This window comes from Lycium barbarum, chromosome 7 (assembly GCF_019175385.1).
Source record: "Lycium barbarum isolate Lr01 chromosome 7, ASM1917538v2, whole genome shotgun sequence".
NCBI lineage: Eukaryota > Viridiplantae > Streptophyta > Magnoliopsida > Solanales > Solanaceae > Lycium > Lycium barbarum.
This window is the reverse complement of record NC_083343.1, coordinates 133,774,720-133,797,338: the sequence shown is the minus strand read 5'-3', so window position 1 is coordinate 133,797,338 and position 22,619 is coordinate 133,774,720. Positions and strand designations below refer to the sequence as shown.

At 35.2% G+C, this 22,619-nt stretch overlaps 2 protein-coding genes and 1 pseudogene across 2 annotated transcripts; 1 reads left to right on the top strand and 2 right to left on the bottom strand.

The window, feature by feature from the left end:
• The first annotated feature begins 840 nt into the window (after window positions 1–840).
• Window positions 841–3,214, top strand: LOC132604594 (uncharacterized). The gene has a single exon (XM_060318159.1). It carries the CDS (start codon window positions 1,658–1,660, stop codon window positions 3,020–3,022), a length of 1,365 nt encoding a protein of 454 aa, XP_060174142.1. The 5' UTR covers window positions 841–1,657; the 3' UTR covers window positions 3,023–3,214.
• Window positions 3,215–7,950: 4,736 nt separating this feature from the next.
• Window positions 7,951–10,760, bottom strand: LOC132601997 (receptor-like protein Cf-9 homolog; annotated as a pseudogene).
• Window positions 10,761–12,867: 2,107 nt separating this feature from the next.
• On the bottom strand, window positions 12,868–19,054 carry LOC132604593 (receptor-like protein Cf-9). Its single transcript, XM_060318158.1, has 2 exons — window positions 15,916–19,054; window positions 12,868–14,445 (listed from the first exon to the last, which is right to left on the bottom strand). Exon 1 carries the CDS (start codon window positions 18,792–18,794, stop codon window positions 15,957–15,959), a length of 2,838 nt encoding a protein of 945 aa, XP_060174141.1. The 5' UTR covers window positions 18,795–19,054; the 3' UTR covers window positions 12,868–14,445; window positions 15,916–15,956.
• Window positions 19,055–22,619: the final 3,565 nt, after the last annotated feature.

Sequence of the window (22,619 nt, the reverse complement as noted above, 5' to 3'; positions counted from 1 at the left end):
TTGCTCTCAAAAACAGTACTAAATATATATTTTTCTTCCCCAATTTGCTTTATACTATTAAAAACCCATTACCCTGTATCCCCCCCCCCCCCCTCTCAAGATGGGAGACTAGAACATGCTAAATTTTAGGGTGAGACCTAAACCTCAAAAAAAAAAAAAAAAAAAAAAAAAAAAAAGAAGAAAAGAAAAAGAAATTAATGGAGTGAAGTGTAATACTTAACCACCGGTCTCTGTTCGAGTCCTCTTAAGTACGGAGTTGTCTTTGTTAAGGAACGTTTTACTCCCAATGTGGGATTTCACGGTGCGATTTGAATTTAATCAGACCCTATTGTAGGAACCGAACACCTGGTGAATATAAAAGAAGGAATAATTTAAAAAATATACAATCCAACATAAAATATTACATCCCACGTAGTCATATTTTAATTTACATCTGCATAGCTATTTTTTTTTTTTTGCAACAGTGTTTATACACACGATATACAACATTGTACACTTACTGTAGATAATATATAAACCTTGTATAGAAGTGTATAATAAATTATAAAATGGTCATTTCGGGTAATATTAGAAATACGGGCCATTTCGGGTAAATATTTTCTCCAAATAGACATAGAGTGTTATTTTTACACAACAAAAAAAAAAAAAAAAACAAGGAAGTTGGAAGGTCCATAATTACCATTTACCAAAAACTAAAGGGGGATTAGAATAACTAAACAAAACAAAGTAACAAAAATGAAAACTTAGAAAATTGGGAAAGCCACTTTTCATTAGCTAATTTGCTTATTTAGCTCTCAAAAACAGTACTTGATAAATTTTCTTTCTTCCCCAATTTGCTTTATTATATAAAGTTTATACTATTAAACCCATTGCCCTTTATACCCTCTCTCTCTCCTCTTTCCCTCTCAAGAATTCATAGTCAGATCAAAGAGGTAAAATTGTAAATTTTCTCTAAGTTTCAATATATTCCTAATCTTTTCTTGGAAATTTACTTTTTACCTGTTTCAGCTTTGTGGGTATGTTAAAGATTTGATTTTGACAAGATTTTGTTAAGCCCCAAGTTTGGTTCTTTGTATATATACTGTTATTGAGCTAAGTTGTTGCTCAATTTTTCATATGGGTATTATATTATGGTTTCAAGATTCAATTTTTATAGTGTTTTAGGATTGGGGTTTGCTAGATTGAGTTGATTTAGTAGTTGTTATGTTGGATTAGTATAAATTGGGGGAGATAAATGTTTTTTGGTTTAGTTGGGAGTTTCAAGAATGTGTTTTTAGGACTAAAAATGGATTAAAGGCTGATTTCTGGTTGTAAAGTTGATTTTTTTTAGTTTAGTATGTTGGGATTTTCAAGAATGTCTTTTTAGGATGAAAAGAGGTTTTAAGTGCTGATTTTTGGTTGTGAAGTTGGAATTTTTCAGTTCTGAGAACTTCAAGTTGTTGTTTAGTAGTGTTTTGGGAGTTTCAAGAATGTATTTTTAGGACAGAAAAGGATAAGGGCTGATTTTTAGTTGTAAAGTTGGGTTTTTTTCGAAGTTTAGTATTTTACGAGTTTCAAGAATGTGTTTTTAGGACAGAAAAAGGATTTAAGGGCTGATTTTTGGTTGTAAGAAGTTGGGATTTTTCAGTTCTGAGAAGTTACAAATTGATTTTGGAAAATGAATAGTTCTGGTATGGGTGGTGGTTTTTTATCAGGGTATAATGGTGGATTTTTGGGGATGAATATGTTGCAACAGCCTCAGTCAAATAGTAATAATGCAGCTCATGGTCATCAGATTAACCACAATATCGTTCAATCATCAGCGAATCCAAAGTTGAATCCAAAGTTGGGGCTTGAACATGATAAAGCGATTGGTTTGATGGATGGTAAGGGTTGTATGGCATTTGGGAAGGATAAAGCAGTTGGGCCAAGTAATGTTAGTAATAATCCCAATAGCAATACCAGCGACGAGGATGAGCCTAGCTTTACGGAGGATGGAAATGGTGATAATAACGATGGGGCCCAGGGTAAAAAAGGTTCTCCGTGGCAGCGAATGAAATGGACTGATAATGTCGTTAGGCTTCTTATACAAGTAGTTGCATGTGTTGGAGATGACGGTAGTTTGGAGGGTCAGGGTCCTGAAGCGGGGTTGAAGAGAAAATCCGGGTGCATTCAAAAAAAGGGTAAATGGAAAACAGTCTCGCGAATAATGATGAGTAACGGTTGTCACGTCTCGCCTCAGCAGTGCGAAGATAAGTTCAACGATTTGAACAAGAGGTACAAGAAATTGAATGATATTCTCGGTAGGGGTACTTCTTGTGCTGTGGTGGAAAATCCGTCTCTAATGGATTCCATGCCGCAGCTTTCTGCTAAGGCCAAGGACACGGTGAAAAAGATACTTAACTCTAAACATTTGTTTTATAGAGAGATGTGTGCTTACCATAATGGACAAAAGATACCTGATTGCAATAATATTGAATTTCCGGTTCACTCTTCTTCACCTGTTGCGGCGGCACAGTGTGCAAAAGAGCAGTATGGGTCCCACGGAGATGAAGCTGAAGAACATAACGAAAGTGATGATGATGATGATGAATCGGATGATGAAGAAGATAACCACGATGATGAGAGAACGGGACGAGTTGAAGAAAATTGCTCACAAATTAGTGGGCATGATAATCTTTTGGCTGAAATTAATGAATTTTTTCAAGACCCGACAAAATCCAAGTGGGAACAAAAAATGTGGATTAAGAAACGGATGCTACAACTAGAAGAGGAAAAGATTGGAATCCAAGCTGAAGCGTTTGAGTTGGAGAAACGTCAGTTTAAGTGGCAAAGGTTTTGCAGCAAGAAAGACAGGGAGCTTGAAATAGAAAGGCTGGAGAACGAGAAATTAATGTTGGAGAATGAGCATATGGCATTGCAACTGAAGCATAAGGAGCATGAAATACACAGTACGAAGCCCGATATTTCTTTCAATTCTGCACCTCTCAGCTTAGATAGACATCGGGGAAGAGATCAGATCGATGCAGCTAGGTATCATTAACTATTAAGTAGTACATTGGAATCTCCAAGTTTTTGTTTTTTGGGAACCTGTATGTCATCGCCCCCTTCTTTTGTAAAATATTTTACAGCTCAACATGCAGTAAACTTGTTAATCACTTCTTTTAAGTTCTCCTAGTATTTTTCTCTAAAATTAACTGCATCAGCTTTGTTATGGAAGTCGTGGTTGGTTTTACTCTGGACGTTTGTCCAAACATCTATCAGCAGAAATCATTTGGAATATAAATTTGTGTGCTTTCTAATCATCAGAAGTTACGAACTCGACGAACTTGCATTTAGTGATATTAGTCTTGCAGTGGCATACCGCATACTTGCATAAAACTTAGTATTCTGCATCAAGAAGAACCTATTTGGTAACTGTTTCCTGATTCTTTTATCAAAGCCAAGAGGTACTGCTGAAGTTATCATCTTGGCTTCTCTGTCTTGGTTTTATGTATATCTTTGTGGCCTGCAGCAGTTCATATGTCGACTAAGTCATTAAACACTATTTTATAATTAGCGTAATCTTCTCTCTCTCTTACATGCACACACATACACTCGTACATATATATTACTCCCTCTATTTCAATTTGTTTGTCATACTTCCTTTTTAGCCTGTTTCATAAAGAATGCCTCTTTCCTAATTTGGCAATTCTTTAATTTTATCATCTCACATGACATGTTTAAGACCATAAGATTAAAGGGCATTTTGGTACGTTACGCATATCTTTAGTTTAAGATCACAAGGTTCGAAAGTCTTCTTTACTTTTTTAAACTCCGTACCTGGTCCGGGGGGGGGGGGGGGGGGGGTACTTCTGAAGATCTTATTTGGATTAGAAATGAGAAGATTAACGAATATCTGGAAGCATCATATCACCACTTGTTCTTTGCCTAGAATGTCCCTTGATCTAGATGTATTTCCTTCTATGCGCTCTTGTGCATTCACATGTGGTGGTGAAATAAGTGAGCCTTTCCCAAACAGTTCTATTTTAAGCAACTAAAGCTCTGAACTAGCAGTAGCTCCCCCATAACTCCATCTCCCTCTGCTATATATATATATATAGCAGATGTTGAATTCCATTGGTGAAAATTGTGCCTCCGCCACTACCCTCTTCTCTCTCTAAGAGAGATCTGTATGTGTAACTTTAGAAAGCCACTGTTATTGCATTGTCTTGCTGCTATTACTATTTACTAGACAGAGACTTGAACTACCTTGTCCTATCGTGAAGATATTTTGCAGTTTATCATTCTAAACCTCTTGTTTTTTTTTCTTCTAATGACTACTCCTTCCATCCCAAAATAAGTGTGGCTTTAGCTCATTTCACGCCCATTACAAAAAACAATAAATACAAGGTATAGGTTACTAAGTTACCACTATTTATTGGATGTTTCTTGAGAATTGAGCAATATTAAGAAGTAGTTCTTTAATATAAGGGTATAGTTGGAAACAACTACTATTTTTTGTCTTGAATTCCTAAAGCGGCAATTATTTTGGGACAACTTTTTCCGCTAAAGTGACACTTAATTTTGGATTGAGGGAGTACATTGCAAGGAATTCAAGATTGTTCTTTAGCTGAACATTGGCAAGTTGAGTTTGATTTTGTACTGCTTTTTAAATGTCTGTAAGCTAGTTCTGCTCTCTGTTGTAGAATCTATTCTGTGTTCTGTTTTATCATGAAAGCGCACTCCTGCATAGTAGATGATGTTTACATTACCGGAATACTTGATATAAAGAAGGCATAATACATAAATAGGCTCTCAAACCCGGCTTCAACTGGCAAGTATGCCCTCCAACTTTTGGTGTGCACAAGTAGGCACTTCAATTTGTATAAAGTTGAACAAGTAAACGCAAATGTTGATGTGGAACTGACGTGGCACATAAACATGTTGAATGTCACTCATTCGAAGGAGCATTTTACCTTATGCTTCGAAAGGACCTACCTTTGAAAGGTTCCGGCTTTGTGCATTGAGTCTCGAGTAGCTCACTTTTTATGCTAGCCATATGGCCTATTTCACAGCATAGGTGATATTCGGAATTGCTAGGACGGGATGTACTACCATTTTTTTGTTATGCCCCTCCGTAGGACGGAGTATAACAACTGCTGCTACAATGCCTCAGTCAGGCACAAAGTGTGGCTGCAAAAAGTGCATTAAAAAGCATTGTATAGGATGAATCTGATACAAATAGCTAAACTTAAGTGTAAATCAGTACTTGTATGCTGGTTTTGATTAGACGAAATGGATAACTAACCAACAAGAGACTTGTTGGTGTTTAACGTCTTTTTAGGTTTTTTTTTTTCCTTCTTAAAATAGAGTTATGCTGTGTTAGTTTCTGATTTACCGTCATTACAAAATTTAGGGGTTAATTTTACAGATGGTCGCTACTAAACTTTGAGTCACAAAACTATTTAAACATAAACAATTCACAAAACATTAAAATTTAAAAAAAGAAAATGAGTTGATACAAATGATATGTACAAAGCTGCAAAATATATATAACAACCAACTAGCTACTTGCATGTCCAAATTAATAAAGAGGTACAGTTACCCTTAAACTTGTCCGTAAATTTCATTTAGACACTCGAACTACGGCATGTATCAATTGAATATCTAAACACATGATAAAGTGAACCTATTAGACACTTCCGGCTCAAATTTTGAAAAAGATTTTATGCGTGTTTTAAAACTGAGACGAATCTAGAATTTCTAGAATATGAGTATACCACTAAAGAAAGGAAGAAAAAAAAAGTATTAAGTGAGAATTGATCCATGTTCCTCTAGATAAATAATTCAACTTTAAACAAAGTGTACCATTCAACCTTTTGGGAGTATGGGGACCAAGAAATTATATTAGGTCAAGTCTAGAAAATATGTATATAAAATATCTAGTTTTGCGGAGATCATGAGTTCATGTGCACATATTCTGGACAATAAATACGTCTCTATTCTTAAACACCTATTACGTATGTGTTAACCGCGTAGAATATGTAACCTCATATCTCTCTTTTTATTTTTTATTTTTTTTATTACATAGGGGTTAGGGGAAGGGGATTACAATGTGGGGGTTCGAACTCTCACCAACAAGGTGAAAGTTCAGGTACCAGATTCGTTTTAAATCCCAATGTTACACCCCAAAAAAATATTTGAAAGGCATCTTAGATTTCAATGGACTGTCGTTGAGGTCTCCTCAAAGCATGTTGCATTACTTTCCATTCAAAAGGGTCCAAGATCTAAAAATGAACTACAATTGCGATATCTTTTTCTTCCCTTTCTCCACTTTCTAAGCTCACCACAAGGCTTCTCTAGGATTACTTGACAGCACCCACCGTGATCTAAATATGTTCAATAACATACGCCATATTTGCCCCAAGGCTTTAGTCTAGTGGTAAGAGTGCAGTGCATGAAGTGTGGATTAGACGCGCATTACAGATATGAATCCTGCCGCAGATAAAACAATGGTATTTACGTCGATAATGGTTCAGAGGCAGTCCCATTATCTAGTGAGTTTTGAATCGTGCACCACATGACCCTCGGGGATTTTTCGGTTATCAGAAGAGAAGAAAAAGTTCCCAAGCTATCAGTGGCGTACGTAGAATTTTTCGTAGGCGGTGTCGACGTTTAAATAAGTGAAAAAATTGTTAACTAACGGTGAAAAAATTGTTAACTAACGAAAAAATAATTCAAATCATATTAAAGAAACATAACTCACTTAAATTACTACAACTTTCCTAGAGATATAAATTGCATAAGAGATGCTTGATTTCGAGTTTTTGCTTGAACCTGTTAAATATATTAAATGACATATGTCAAAGTTAGTATAACGAATTCGAACTCATGACATATAGAATGTAGTGGTCGCTCTTTGCCATCAAGCCAAGAAGTTTTTATCTGTCAAGCAGTGTCATTCTAAATTACTTATCATGGTCTGTTTTAACATATTCCATATACATGTATACAACGTAAAATTCCCTATCAAGGGGTGTCCGATGACAACCCTTGTTATAATGTGCGTCTGCCCCTGCAAGCTACCTTAGAGTGCAAAACAGATGCTTTACCCAAATTGTTTAGTTTTGAGTGCAAAAACAATGCATTTTAGCTTCTTGGGTACATCTAGTTCTCTAAATAATATCTTTTCATTTTATTCATCTTTGAAGAAAATGAAATAGCAATGGCCTTAGTTTAGCTCTTAGTTTGTCAATGTTTTTCCAATAAATAATAGCTTTTCGTATTCCTTCGCAGTTCGCTTTGATTCATTCCAAGATTGTAAAAGTTATCTTCCTTTTGGAGTTATGTAACGAGACATTTCACGTTGAAATTATGAACTTGAAAAAGCGAACATCAAGCTAAGTAATAAAGCTCATATAGATTAATACAAACCTCGTCAAGTCAAGAAAAATAAAAAATAAAAATAAATGTAAACGCAGATGCGAGACAATTCATAAAATAAAGCTTAAAAATGAACATAGGAATATCATAATCCGTTACGCCAATGTCTTCTTAACCTTGACATCTGAAATTTTTTAAAAATAAGATAGTGAGTCAAACACTTATAATTATTTTCCAATAAAGAGAGTTGAAGTTGGACCATGCTAAAATTAAATTATACGTTGGTTTCCACTTGAAATACATGTTAAATTTTTTAGAAACATCGAAACTTAGTCCCTGCAATTACAGATTCAAACATGGGTATAGATTTAAAATTTTACTAGCTTAAAACATCAACTGAGGCTAATCCTTTTCAAAATCTTCTGCATATTGAAATTATTGGAAATAAAAATATGCGAAGTTTAGAGCATCAATTTGTTGTTGTTATAACAAAAGTATAAAAGCTAAGATATGAATAGTTACAAATAACTTAAAGATCAGCGTAGAGCTTAATTGATACCTGAAGTTCTGAAATCGAAACTTATCACTTGTTTAGAAGCAATTCCTTTAACTTAGCTTCTTCTTTCTCCTTCGCATAATAATTTTGTGCTCCATCTCTTCAATGATTCTCGCAAGCCATCTCATATTTCCAGTTGAAATCATGAAATATATTATGGATAATCCAATACATAGTCCACTTCCATATCCCATAAAAGCAGCTTTCGAAAAATCACTCCAAAATTCAGAATGGCTTTCTTGATCGTCTACACAGATGTGGTATAATTTGTCTCCGCAACCCTATCATTACCACAACCTTTTGAAACAGGGAATCCATGTAATCCATCATTGCTTTCATATGAATTGCTCTCAAATGTAGCGAATTGAGGTCCTTGAGGGATGCATCCTTGGAGATGATTGTGGGAGAGATTTAAGAATTCAAGAAATGTAAGAGAAGCAAGTTGTTGTGGTATCTCTCCTGAAAGCTGGTTAAACGAAAGGTCGAATGATTCGACTACAGATAAACTTCCAATTGATGAAGGTACAGGACCTTGCAATCTATTATGAGATAAATTAAGCACCCGAAGCGCAATAAGTTCTCCCACAATACTTGGAATACGTCCTTCAAATCCGTTACTTGAAAGATCAATAGTGGTGTAAACAGCCAAAATTCTAACAAGGTTAAGCTCTAGTCCCTTGGTTGCTACTGTAATCGAATCATGGTAATAACTGTCTCCAAGATATCTTGGTGACTTCATTTCTTGATCAATTGTCCTCATGGCTTTCAAATGTTGAAACATACTCTTCGGTAAGTTTCCCGAGAAAGCATTGTAAGAGAGATCGATGATTCGAAGATCAGGAAACATGTTTTCGTTCCTTGAAATTCTAATAGGTCCATGAAATTCATTCGATCTCAAGCTTAAAACTTGCAGCTTTGGAAGAGTTTCCAACCACATCGGGAATGTGTCGACGAGGCGATTATCTCCTAAATTAAGAACTTGCAACTCTTTGCAATTGGCCAAAGATGGGGGAATTTCCCTCTCTAGTTCATTACCACTCAAGTTGATGCTTCTTAGTGAACTTCCAATGCTAAAAGTTTTTGGAAGATTCCCAGAAAGACTGTTGTGTTGCATATCCAAAACCTCAAGACGATCACTCATGTTGCCTAAACATTGCGGAATTTCTCCCTTAAGATTGTTTCTCCCCAAATCTAGAATTTGTAGAGATGTCAAACTACAAATAGACAAAGGAATCTCTCCACTGAGATTATTATGTGACATCACGAAATACTTGAGGCCACTGATATTACCCAAACATTTAGGAATTGATCCCCTCAAGTTGTTTCTTGTCACATACAAGACTTCCAGTGATGTCAAATTGCAAATAGATGAAGGAATTTCCCCAGTGAGATTGTTAGCATCGAGCAACAGAGCTTGTAAATTTCTCAAATTGCCAAAAGAAGCAGGAATTGATCCAATGAGAGAGTTATTGCCCAAAGTTATATTAGTAAGAGACCTTAGGTAACCTATTTTTTCAGGAATGGAGCCAGAAAGTTGATTACCAGAAAGATGCAAAACGGACAAGTTGTTCAAATTTCCCAATGAAGCAGGAATAGAACCATTAAGAGAGTTAGTACGCAAAGATAGCGTAGTAAGTGACCTTAGGTTACCTATTTCTTTGGGAATTGAACCCGAAAGGTAATTGTCATAAAGAAACAAATAAGACAAGTTGTTGAGTTCCCCCAATGAAGCAGGAATAGAACCATTAAAAGAGTTACTTGCTAAACCCAGATAAGTAAGAGACCTTAGGTACCCTATTTCTTCAGGAATGAAGCCAGAAAGGTGATTATAAAAAAGTGACAAAAAAGACAAGTTGTTCGAATTCCCCAATGAAGTAGGAATAGAACCATTAAAAGAGTTACTTCCTAAATCCAGATAAGTAAGAGACCTTAGGCACCCTATTTCTGGAGGAATAGAGCCAGAAAGCTGATTGTCAAAAAGATGCAAAAAAGACAAGTTGGTCAAGTTCCCCAACGAAGTAGGAATAGAACCATTAAAAGAGTTACTTCCTAAATCCAGATGAGTAAGAGACCTTAGGTAACCTATTTCTTCAGGAATGAAGCCAGAAAGGTGATTATAAAAAAGTGACAAAAAAGACAAGTTGGTCAAATTCCCCAACGAAGTAGGAATATAACCATTAAAAGAGTTACTTCCTAAATACAGATCAGTAAGAGACCTTAGGCACCCTATTTCTGGAGGAATAGAGCCAGAAAGCTGATTGTCAAAAAGATGCAAAAAAGACAAGTTGGTCAAGTTCCCCAACGAAGTAGGAATGGAACCAATAAAAGAGTTAATTGCTAAATGTAGATAAGTAAGAGACCTTAGGTACCCTATTTCTCCTGGAATGGTACCATTTAAATTGTTGTCAAATAGGTAGAGGGTCTGAAGCTTGGATAGTGAGCCGATTTGTGGTGGGATTGTTCCTGAAATTTGATTGATACACAAGTCTAGATAGACAAGATTAGTGAGATTACCAATTTTAGTTGGGATGGTGCCAGAGATATTGTTCCTGCTAAGGTCAACATACTCAAGAAAAGGGAGAGACGAAAATGGAAAAGCGTAGAGTGTACCAACGACACTAGCATTTGTAATATTCAACATGTTTATCCTACCATTAAAGCATATAACTCCATACCAGTCCTTGCATGCATTAGAACTTCGTCTCCATGAAGCCAATAAGAAATTATTCTGGTTATTGAAAGTTGTTTTCCATTTTAGGAGAGCAGTTGCTTTCTCAGTGAAAGCAAAAGTAACTGAAAAGAGGTATAAGAGAGTGAAAAACTGAAATAAATAAAATATTATTTTGTGAACCATCATCATATATTGCTAAACGATTTTGAGCTGATTAATTTGGGTCTTGATGAACTTGTTCAGTATACACTTTTATATTGTAGATTTTTCTTTAAGTCTTCCTTGTCAATGGCATATAATTGCTATTGTCATATACCCTCTTGTCTCTACTAGATTGTCCACATCTTGCCTAATGTTATAAGTCTCAATCAGATGAATGCTGTGAAAGGCAGTCTTATTTTTTTTTCAAAATTATCCTATTAGCCAATAATTTGTCTAGTCAAGCAGAAGAAGCGAAATGAATAGGGATATATTGTTCTCAAATTAGACCGTGCTAAGTCATATTTATATGATAGAGTATCATGACTTCTTCTGTAAAATAATTTTGCAGTGTTGGTCTTTTTCGAACAACGGGTACTTCGTCTTCATCAATAAACAAAGATATGGATTTTTAAAATCAGAAGAGCAAGCATTTTTTTTTGTGGAATTGTTATTATATATATATATATATATATATATATATATATATGTTATTGGCCGGCCTAATAATTGGTGTAAGCATAAGAAGCCAAATAAGTAGGAAAACATTATAACTTTCAAAAGGGTCTAGTGATTGGTCTTCTTTTGTCGTATTAACTAGTTAATGTACCCGCGCTTCGCGCGGTCAACATCTGAACTGACAAATTCAATCTTTTCATAAACTTAGTCGAGCTAAATAACAAATCATAATACGAAAAGTGAAACCAAATATATAATGTAAAACTACTTCGGAAAGAAAATCAAAACACAATTATTCCGATGTCAATATTTGTAACTTTCTTTTTTGTCTAATTCTAATTTCAAGTTCCATTACTCTTACTTGATTATGGTTAAGTAATGTATTTTCATTTCATTAAATTACAATCATGGTAAGTTATTAATATGATTTGATATAAACACCAGTAATGTTTATTAGTAGAGTGAAAATTATTCTCCTGGTTCGAGTTGGATAATTAATCAAAGTAATCTCTTTATTTTGTCCTTGATCTCATTATCTCCTGTCAAAACTTGTTGAGAATCATCCTTAATACACTTCACTTGGCTTAAATCCTTACCTTTTTTCTCGCGGTCATGCTAGTTTAAACATTTCTTTCTTCCCTTCTCGCTTTTGAGCTTTGGATACAAGTAATTTAGTCCTTAAATATGATAATTAGTCATCGATTTTGTTAGCAATAATGTTCTAGTTGGATATATTTTAACTCATTGGTAAGATCTAGTAATGAAAACCTTTGTTTCTCCTTTTTTTCCCCTTGTTTTCTTCTTTCTGGAAATCAACTCCGCATTGCACAGTTTTACTCGAGCTTCTCCTTTCGGATCTTGTTTTTGTATTGGGGGGACTGTCATATAGTACATGACAATAGGTACAAGTACATTTTATTGTCTGTAACATAGAATTATGGAACTATATAAAATGGTCTTCTATATGGTAGATTATGGAAACTAAAAATAGAAGAATTTAAACAAAAGAAATTGAAAGAGAAATATTTACCCAGAGCCTTCATAGACTTGCCAAACGAACACTCATGTGACCCAAAATAGGGGGAAAAATAGAAATCTAAGAGAAGAAAGGAAAGAAAGACTGCTAAAGAAGAAGATTGAATAAGAACTTACTTCGGAGACAAAAGCTTAGACCAGGACCAATTCTGACAGCAATAACAGTCAGATTGCTTTTTAAAAAAATAGTTAATGCTACTAAAAGTTGTGTCAAATTTGTTTACGGTCAAAGTTGTAAGGCGAGACACCTTTTCATTATTATTAACTAAATTTAAAAATTAGAGAAAAAGAAAATGCTGGCTTTAGAGAGCGCCATCTCACTAGGCCTATGTTCTGCAATTATATAGATATATAAATTTGTCTAAAGATCTAAATTGTCTTCTGTGAGACCTGAATAGACATCATATTTGGAATATTCATCCTCAACTCAATGCACAGGTCTTGTTCGTGTGAATTATAAAATTATCGGCCGGATCTGTTCGTCTACGAAAATAATTTATTTTATTTTTTCTTGTTCAAGACCAAATCTAATCCCTCAATAAAGTAAGAAAAATAAAAGAAAATCACTTACGCCAACTTTCATAGCTCATATAATCATATTGAGAAGATAAAGATTTATATTATAAGATCAAATACATCTGCTTATGCTCAACCACATATAATGCTATAAAATTAGCTGTTATCTCTGGAGTTACTGAGACCGTTTGTATTTGGATGTTTGCGGGATAGTTTCTTTGCTAGCTCTGCTCTTGGGTGGCTGATTGAAACTGTCCGAAGAAGGATGATGATGATGATCTCCGGTGAAGCTGTCAAGTACAAGATCTCACTAGACGCATTCTCCCAGATTCTTAAGAACGAGGGTCCTAATTCTTAACATCCTTCGTGCCATTGCTGGTGCTGGTCTGTTGGCTGGATATGATAAGTTTCAGATGATCGAAAGAAATATGGCTCTGGTGGTGCCTAAATTCAGACCATATGTAGCATCCTTTAGGATTAGATGTTGATGAAAATCTTTTTGCAGTGAATGTGAGGATTCTTTTGGAAAGACTGTTTGCGTTTTTCCTCTTTTTTTTTTACGGAAAAGGGCCAAAATTATCTCTGAACTTTGGGAAATAGTTTATTCATACCCTTTGTTATACTTTAGGGTCAATTATACCCTTACTGTTATACTATGGAGTCAATTATACCTTTATGTCTAATGGCTGTCACATGACATCATCTCAACCCTTCAAAATTGTTTTACCCTCAAATAATTTTTTATCCACTAAAATAACTCAACCTGTCCCAATTTTTTTTTCCAGCCAAATTAATGCGATTTTTTTTTTTGCTGGAAAAATTATCCGTATTAGTTTTGCTGGAAAAAAAATAATTCGAATCGGGTTGAGTTATTTTAGTGGGTAAAATAATTTTGAAGGACTGGGATGATGCCACGTGGAAGCCGTTAGACATAAGGGTATAATTGACCCTAAAATATAACGAATGATATGAATGAACTATTTTTCAAAGTTCGAGGGTAATTTTAGCCATTTTCCCTTTTTTTTTTTTTTTTTTTAATTTGAAACTTTAGAGCGGGTTAAGCCCCCACACTTATTTCCCTTGTTGAAGGGTGTTTTTATTTTTTTGGGAACTTTATACCTGCCAGAGGTATTCTCATACTCAAATCTTTTGATATAATTAAAAGAGAGGGAATTTGCAGAGATAAATCGTTTTTTTTTTTTTTTTTTTGATGTGATTTCTTTTGTCGACACCGTTTTCTTTCTCTTGTATGGGAGTCCCTCTTAGGTTCTTCACATCTAGCTCCTGTGAAGACGGGATAATGAAGAGAATTCAGGTTTTGATTCGTAATATGTTCTGTTCTATGTAACAGATCAATTACTTAATGAGTTATAAACTTATTTCTGTTTGCGAAACAAATATGGTTCGAAATGATGAATTAAATAGCTTGAGCTATTGTCTTCCTTTTAGGATTATGTAATGAGACATTCAAAGTTGAGAATATGAACTTGAAATATATATATATATATCAAGCTAATATAGCTTAGGTAGATTAATACAATTTTTTCCAAGTGACAAAGGAGAAAAACAAATGCAAACGCAGGAAAGAGACATATCAAAATAAAGCATAAATGTGAACGTAGGAATAACCCAATCCGTTACGCCAACGTCTTCTTATCCTTGACATCTGAAATTTTGAAAATAAGATAGTGAGTCAAACTCTTACGATAATCATTGGAAAGAAATATACTTTGTAAGGCATTTGATTTGTTGTTGATATAAATAGCTCATAGTTAATCTTGCTGCATTCATATACAAAGTCTATAACTAATGCAATCAGGCACTTGTCACAGTTAGAAAGGCTTTTCCACATTCACAGACAAAGTTATTGGAATATTGGAGTAATCATTCTTCTTTCTCAGATCACAAATATAAGAATATTTCAAAATGCCGAATTAATCCTCTACATAAATAACTCTCACTATCAAATTTACACGCATCATTTAATCAATTACCTTTAGAATCTAGATGTTGATGAAAATCTTTTTGCAGTTCTATGTGGGGATTCTACCGGAAAGACATTTAACCATTTTTCTTCTTTTTGAATAACTTTTAAACTTCAGAGCAGGTTAGAATCCCCACACTTCATGGGACCTTTATATAGACCTGCCTGAGTTTACAGATTTCTCATATTCGAATCTTTTGATAAATTAAATTTCAACAAGTCTTAGCCCGACTTTGCACACTTGCATCTCTTTATATTTTTTTGAAAATGCTTCTACGTTTTTATGGAAATATTCACTGGGACTGTTTGTATTCACCTTGCCGACAACATACTGTCGAGGTGCAGTCATTTAGACATTTGCATTGCCGTTAACTTTGCATCATCTTATCTACCAATTTCAATAATCAAACATTTTGATATATATATTAAAGCTAGAAAAACTGTAAGTAGAACAACCGATCAGGACAACTTATTAGAGCCGTACATAAAATTCTGTAAGGAGCACTTGTGAACAAAGGGGAAGGGAAAAAAACTCCAGTAATCAGCTCAACGTCTTTCAAATTCTTCAGCTCTTAAAATTACATACTTTCTTTAGAAACTCTCTTAATTGAGACCAAATCAAACTATATGATTTTAAAGCATCCAATTACAAAATATGAGATCATCGGTACTTACACCCTGTAATGGCAGCTTCCAACTAATTGTCGTAAAGATTTGAAATCTTTATTCAATTGATTCCTCCTCCTTCGCATGTTATATATAATTAAATTGTTGCTACCTTAGAACATCAATTAAAGGCTAACCCTTTTCAAAATCTTCCACTTGTTGAAATTGTTGGAACTTTTTTTTTTTTTTTTTTTTTTTTTTAAGGAAATGGAGAACTTTATTTGTGCGTACTACTACTTCTGTTTCTTTTTTGATAAAAACTAAGTCTCTGTACTACTTATATGGAAAATCATGTTGCAAGTCTTTTGGAAAGTACTTATCTAGGCAAAAGGAGGGAGATGGGCAGACGAACAGCCAAAATATCTAAAAAATATCAGATTCATCCACCGCTCAATGTAGGTCATCGATTAGTTGTTATAACAAAAGTATAAATATTAAATACTTACAATAAACTAAAAGATCAGAGTAGGTATTAACTTAGAATACCTGAAGTTCTGAAATCAAATCTTTCTGGATAGTTAACTTGTCTAGAAGCGATCATTTCTTCTGTAATTCCTTTGGCCTCGCTGCTTCTTCCTCCTTCGCATAATAATTTTGTGTTCCAGTTCTTCAATGATTCTCTCAAGCCATTTCAGATTTCCAGTTGAAATCATGAAATATACTATTGATAATCCAATACACAGTCCACTTCCATAGCCCATAAGAGCAGCTTTCCAAAAATCTTTCAGAAATTCAGAATTGCTTTCTTGATCATCCAGTGCAGATCCGGTATTATTTGTCTCTGGTACCCAATCATTGCCACAACCTTTCGAAACTGGAAATCCACGTAATCCATTATTACCTTCATAGGAATTGTTCTCAAATGTAGCGAATTGAGGTCCTTGAGGGATGCATCCTTGGAGATGATTGTGGGAGAGATTTAAGAATTCAAGAAATGTAAGAGAAGCAAGTTGATGTGGTATCTCTCCTGAAAGCTGGTTAAACGAAAGGTCGAATGATTCGACTACAGATAAACTTCCAAGTGATGAAGGTATAGGACCTTGCAATCTATTATGAGATAAATTAAGCACCCGAAGCGCAATAAGTTCTCCCACAATACTTGGAATACGTCCTTCAAATTTGTTACTTGAAAGATCAATAGTGGTGTAAACAGACAAAATTCTAACAAGTTTAAGCTTTAGTCCCTTGGTTGCTACTGTAATCGAATCATGGTAATAACTGTCTCCAAGATATGTTGGTGCCTTCATTGTTTGATTAATTATCCTCATAGCTTTCAAACGTTGAAACATACTTGTAGGTAAGTTTCCCGAGAAGGCATTGTAAGAGAGATCTATGATTCGAAGTTCAGGAAACATGTCTTTAATCCTTGAAGTGCAGATAGAACCATGTAGTTTATTTGATCGCAAGCTTAAAACTTGCAATTTGGGCAGAGTTCCCAACCACACGGGGAATGTGTCGTTCAGGTGATTATCACCTAAATCCAGAACTTGCAACTCTTTGCAATTGGCCAAACATTGGGGGATTTTCCCCTCGAGTTCATTGTTGTGCAAGTTGAGGCTTCGAAGTGAAGTTCTAATGGTAAAGGTTGTTGGAAGAGTCCCAGAGAGTTTGTTGTGGTGCATATCAAAAACCTCGAGGCCACTGATCTTTCCCAAACATTGTGGAATTTCTCCACGCAAGTTGTTGCTGGACAAATCTAGTATTTGCAGTGACGTCAAATTGCAAATAGACAAAGGAATCTCTCCACTGAGTTTATTATTAGAAATGAAGAAGACTCTTATGGAATCTGGAAGAATAGGTATTGAACCTTGAAGCAAATTGGACCGCAAATCAATAATAGATACAGATTGAAGAGGAATTGAATCCACACTTGTCAACATATTGTGGGATATATTCAGATTTATCAATGAAAACTTCCAGCTAGACCATGTCCAATCAGGAATTCTTCCTTGAAGCTTATTATATGAAAGATCCAACACCAAAAGTTGCTTTGCGGAACTCAAAAATTCTAATTCTTTCACTTTACATGCAGCCAACTGTAAGTATTTGAGAGACTCGGGCAAAGTAGATTTAACTTTATTCTCATTAGTCAATGAGATACGATTGTATGAAAGATCAAGACGCGTAAGATACTTAAGGTCTGAAAACAAGCTGACATCCACATGACCACTAAAATTATTGTAAGAGAGATAAAGCCTTGTTAGGTTTACAAGGTTTTTTATTGACTTGGGAAGATGGCCTTGCAGCTGATTGTCACTTAAGTCAATCCAGACTAGTGCATTGTACTTGAAATCCTCAAGCTGACCAGAAAAGTTGTTATTACCCAAGTCTAGAGTACTTAGTGATGGAAGTTGGGAGAATATCCATGATGGTATTGTTCCATTCAGGGAGTTATTTGAAATGATCAAATGCTTTATGCCAGTGAGGTTCGAAAGAGATTCAGGAATTTCCCCCCAAAGATTGCACGAATAAAGTGCCAAGTACTGTAGTGAAGTTAGATAGCCAAGAGACTCAGGCAAGTTATCAGAAAAATTTACGCCACCAAGACCTAACTCTATGAGAGACGCACTGCTGTTCCATTTGGTCTTTGGAAAATAACCACTGAGTTGATCATTCTCTTCTAACCGAAGACTTTCCAGGTTGGGCTGGTGAAAAATATTCTGAGGTATTATCCCATACAAGCTTGTATCTATTAGCCACAGAGTTGTTAAACAAGAAGAGATATTTGGAGGAATGGTGGAAGAGATGTTCACACCACTAAGATCAAGCTCTCGTAATTGGGTCAAATTCTGAAGGAGCAATTTAAAATCGTGGGCTGCGAGTCTCAGCAATTTAGGACCACCTCCAAAAAATGTGGGGAGACGGAGAGACTGTAACTTGGAAAGATGAGATATTTCAGAAGGAATTTGACCTGAGATATATGAGTAAGAAAGATCAAGATGTGTCAAGCTCATAAACCTGCCAAATTCAGGCGAGATGTGAGAATTGGAGAAGTTATTATAAGAGAGGTTGAGCTTTTGGAGATGAGAGAGTTGGAATAGGCTGCTATTGGAATCAATAATCCCTACAAGACGGCTGCAACTGAGGTCAAGATCAATGACATGGCCAGTCATCTCATCGCATATCACTCCGTCCCATAAGCAGCAATCTCTGCTCATGTTCCATGAACTCATTTTTGCATAAGATTTCTGACCTTCATCATCACAGATATGAGAATAATAAGAGAGATTTAAGAGGGTAGACATTTTCTTGAATTTTAGAAGAGAAATGCTTTCATCTTTGGAGCATAGATGAGATATGGATGAAGAAAAAGAGAACTGACAGAAACAGAAAAAGAACAGAATTAAGAATTGCCTTGTGTCCATGTTTTGTCAAAAAGATACAAAACAAATTAAGAAAACTAAGCTCTGTGTTGGTTCCTAATTAAAAATCTTAGCTATTGATATAGGGCGATTTTAAATAGTGGACTTCCCAAAGATCATGGGCAATTTCTTGAAGATTTAGAAAGAAAGATACAGCATCTTAAAAAATTTAATTTTGAAATATAATATTACAGAATCAGTTTAAGCTAAATATTTTGTTGGTGTCAGTAGATTAAGCCAAGAGGGAAGCACTTCTTACTAAATTTTTTAATTGGAAGGATCTTACTGCCACATCCCGTGGTGACTATTAATATTCTCGAGTCAATACACGAGTTTCATGTTTTTGCTTTGGCTGCTTTCTATTTTTTTCGTTTTGCTTTTTCTTTTTATATTCTACGTGAATCACGAAAAGCACAATCACTAATTATTTTTCGAGGTCCACTTGAATATCTCTGTTGAAATGTATGAATCGTTATATCTTTTTGCTTAGATAGTTGTCCCAGAAGATAATTAAGAATGTTTTGTTCACCAACAAGATAAGAATGTTAAGCACTAAACTCTTGAATCTTTTGATTTGTTAAATATTTGAGAAATGATGATGCATGTGTTAATTATGGACTAATTAATTAAAGAACGTAAACTGTCCATGCACTTTCACGAGTGGGATTTGTGTCACAAATCACAATCTAGATGCACCACTTGGCAAATAAAAGTAGTATTTCTTCCGTTCTCTTTTACTTTACTTCAGCAACTGGAAAGAGAATTAATTTTCTGTTTTTAATTTCAATCTATTTGTACCACTTGGCAAATAAAAGTAGTACTCCTCCAAGCACCTGCATGTTTAATTTTGCGTTTGTATATTGGGTAAATTTCATGGATGATACCTAAATGAATATTTGTTTCGCATCGGTATTTAAATTTTATTTCGTAACTACAATTTATCAATGAACAAAAAAGGTCCATTCACACCACTCGCTAATAGTTGGGCTCAAAAGTCCCATCACCGTTAACATTCTGGGTCATATATGTCATATCTCACTAACAGAACTCTACTACCACCAGATTTAGCCACGTGACATTATCTAAACCTTTCATTTTACGAGTGGCATATATGAGTCATTTCGTAGTTCAGTGGCATTTGAGCCTTTTCCCAATTCCTATAGAAAACTTAATCTTTTCTGATTTTATGTAGCAAACTTATAAGCACAAGTTTGTGCCTTATATTAATAACATTATTATTTTACGTGGAAAAATTATGCTCTCTTATTTAATTAGATTATGAATCTAATCTAATTCTACATCCTTTACAATTTTTAAGTACTTTATGGCTCTTTAAAAAAAGTTAAAAAATTTATTTAAGAAAAAAAGAGACGAATTTAAAATAGAGTACACTAATGAGGTATAGATGGGTATGGAAAGTTACCCAAAGCAATAAATAATGAGCAGAGGAAATTAAAGTCCAGAAAGACTATGGATGATTAATGGAACATATTGTTGTTTGATTATCTTACCTTGAATTTTCATTTTGATTTTTTACTCATTAATGTAGATGATTATCTCAATTTATTTACTGAAACACAAATTGTTCTTAGACTATTGAGTTTATACAGAGTAGGGGTGTCAAACGGGCGGGTTGGGCTGAAATTGGCCCAATCAAAATGGGCAGAGGTAGTAAATGGTGTTACACCCCGAAAATATTTTGAGTTACCGAAAACTGTAGACGGCTTAGTATGGGCCAAAGGGCCATTACAGCGCGAACGCGCTGAACAAAATTCGATAATCAAGTATGGAATGAAGGTTGTGTTATAAGAAGTTAATAATAACATATATATGACATTGGGAGACCATATGGTGTAAATTAGTTTATATGTTATTTGACGAAAAGCCCTCGTTGCTGCAAGCTAAGTGGGGCCCACATGTCGGAGTTTTGTGAAAGACGTGAGAAGGGACACGTGAGTAGTATATGGAAAGTTGAGTAGGTCCTAAGAAGGACCCATAAGCTAAAAATGAGTGTAGACCCTCCAAAAGGACGATTTAAGAAAACATGTTTGGGTGATCCGACTTGGAGGGGCAAAAACGGCATTATAAGTTTGGAATTTGGGAAAACCCCAGAAATAAAAGTTGTAGATAATTGAATTAGCTTTCCAACCATAGGTCGTGCGCCCTCATACGATATCGGGATCAAACGTTATGACCGTTTTACTGAACGAACATCCAGTCAGAAAATTTAACCCTGCGCGACCGCGCCCAAAGGGACGCGAACGCGCAGAAGGAGTTTATATTACCCTCCGCGATCGCGCCAGAAGGCAGCGCGAACGCGATGAGCAATTTTCCAGTAGTTTCTGGCAGCTTCCAAACGTCATAAAAAGGGGGAAACCCCCCCTCATTTTCAGATCAACACACGAAAAACACACCCCAAAACTCTCCAAAAATCTGGAGAGTTCTCCCAAACTCCCCAACCAAAATTTTGCCCAAAACCAGGTATAATTTCCCAATTCCAGTCCGGGTAGTGTATAATTATTGGTGCAGAATCATATAACAGTGTGTGGTGGCCTAAATTTAGCATGGAAAAGTGGAGATTAAGAAATATTAAAGGGAGAAAGGTATGAACCTCTTTCTATTTGTGCTAATACTAATTTATTTACGAAGAATACGCGATTAAATAATTGTATACTGAGTTAATTAGTTATGAAAATTGGAAAACAGCGTGTGGGCTGTTTTATGAGATATTTTGGAGTTGAAAACATTATAATCGATGTTGGTATTGTTGTTGTTGTTGTTGGCTGCTGAATTAAAAATTTGGGCTAGGCATATAAACAGGGGAGATGCTGCCCGATTTTCGGCAGAATATAAAATAGTATAATTTGAATTATGGTACAAGTGTAAGATGAAAAGGCTAACATTAGTGTGAATTATCTTAAATGTAGACTTACAAGCTCGGACACATAAGCGTAGCTAATAGGACGTGGAACAGGTATGTTAAGGCTCGTCCCTTTTATTTCAAAGGCATGATCCCGATATTATGAATTTAAAATTTGTCTCCATATCTTACTTGTTTTTAAAAGTTAGATGTCTATGATTCTAAGGTATGATTACTTTCCCGATAACCCGTCAACGTTTTTCAAATGTTCGTATTTTTCCAAAACAAAGGTTTATGATATTGTAAGCTTTTATGACAAAAATGATGGATATGTATTACAATGACATCGATGACGTTAAATATGAGGAAATGTCTATGACAGATATGTTGACGATATGTTCCTGCCATTAATATGACAATATGAAAATGTTAAGTTATTTCTTGATTTCTCAACTCTATTATGATAATGACTATTTTAAAGGTTTCAAGTATATGAAATGACGCCTTATGATCTGATTCTATGTTTTATTATGATTACACTCTCCATTGATAGTCTCGCCTTATATTAATTGTCCCTTCAAGGTGAGACACGATGCCCATGGCTATTCCATAATATAATCGGAGGTTACCGACCTTACGTCACTCCGAAGAAGATATGATTTTCTCTGGGCTCTCATGCATGCTATGTATATGTTATCAGTATATGTATACGTATATGAGGAAGATGGGGAAAAGAAAGGCGCTATAGACGCACAACCACCTGATCAGTTGGAGTATGATACATGATATCGTCCCGGACGCGGGATGCCCGGACGCGGGATGCCCGGACGCGGGATATATGGTTAAATGGATCGGAGCCGACGCCTCGGCAATATGATGTATTTTATTTTCTATATATATGAAAAGAAATGTTTTCCGAGAAAGCAGAGTAATATATGCACATATGGATCGGGCTGCACGTTCCGCAG

Bases quoted from the DNA above. Each gene is read 5' to 3' on its own strand.
- LOC132604594 (XM_060318159.1), top strand. From the start codon at position 1,658: ATGAATAGTTCTGGTATGGGTGGTGGTTTTTTATCAGGGTATAATGGT.
- LOC132604593 (XM_060318158.1), bottom strand. From the start codon at position 18,794: ATGGACACAAGGCAATTCTTAATTCTGTTCTTTTTCTGTTTCTGTCAG.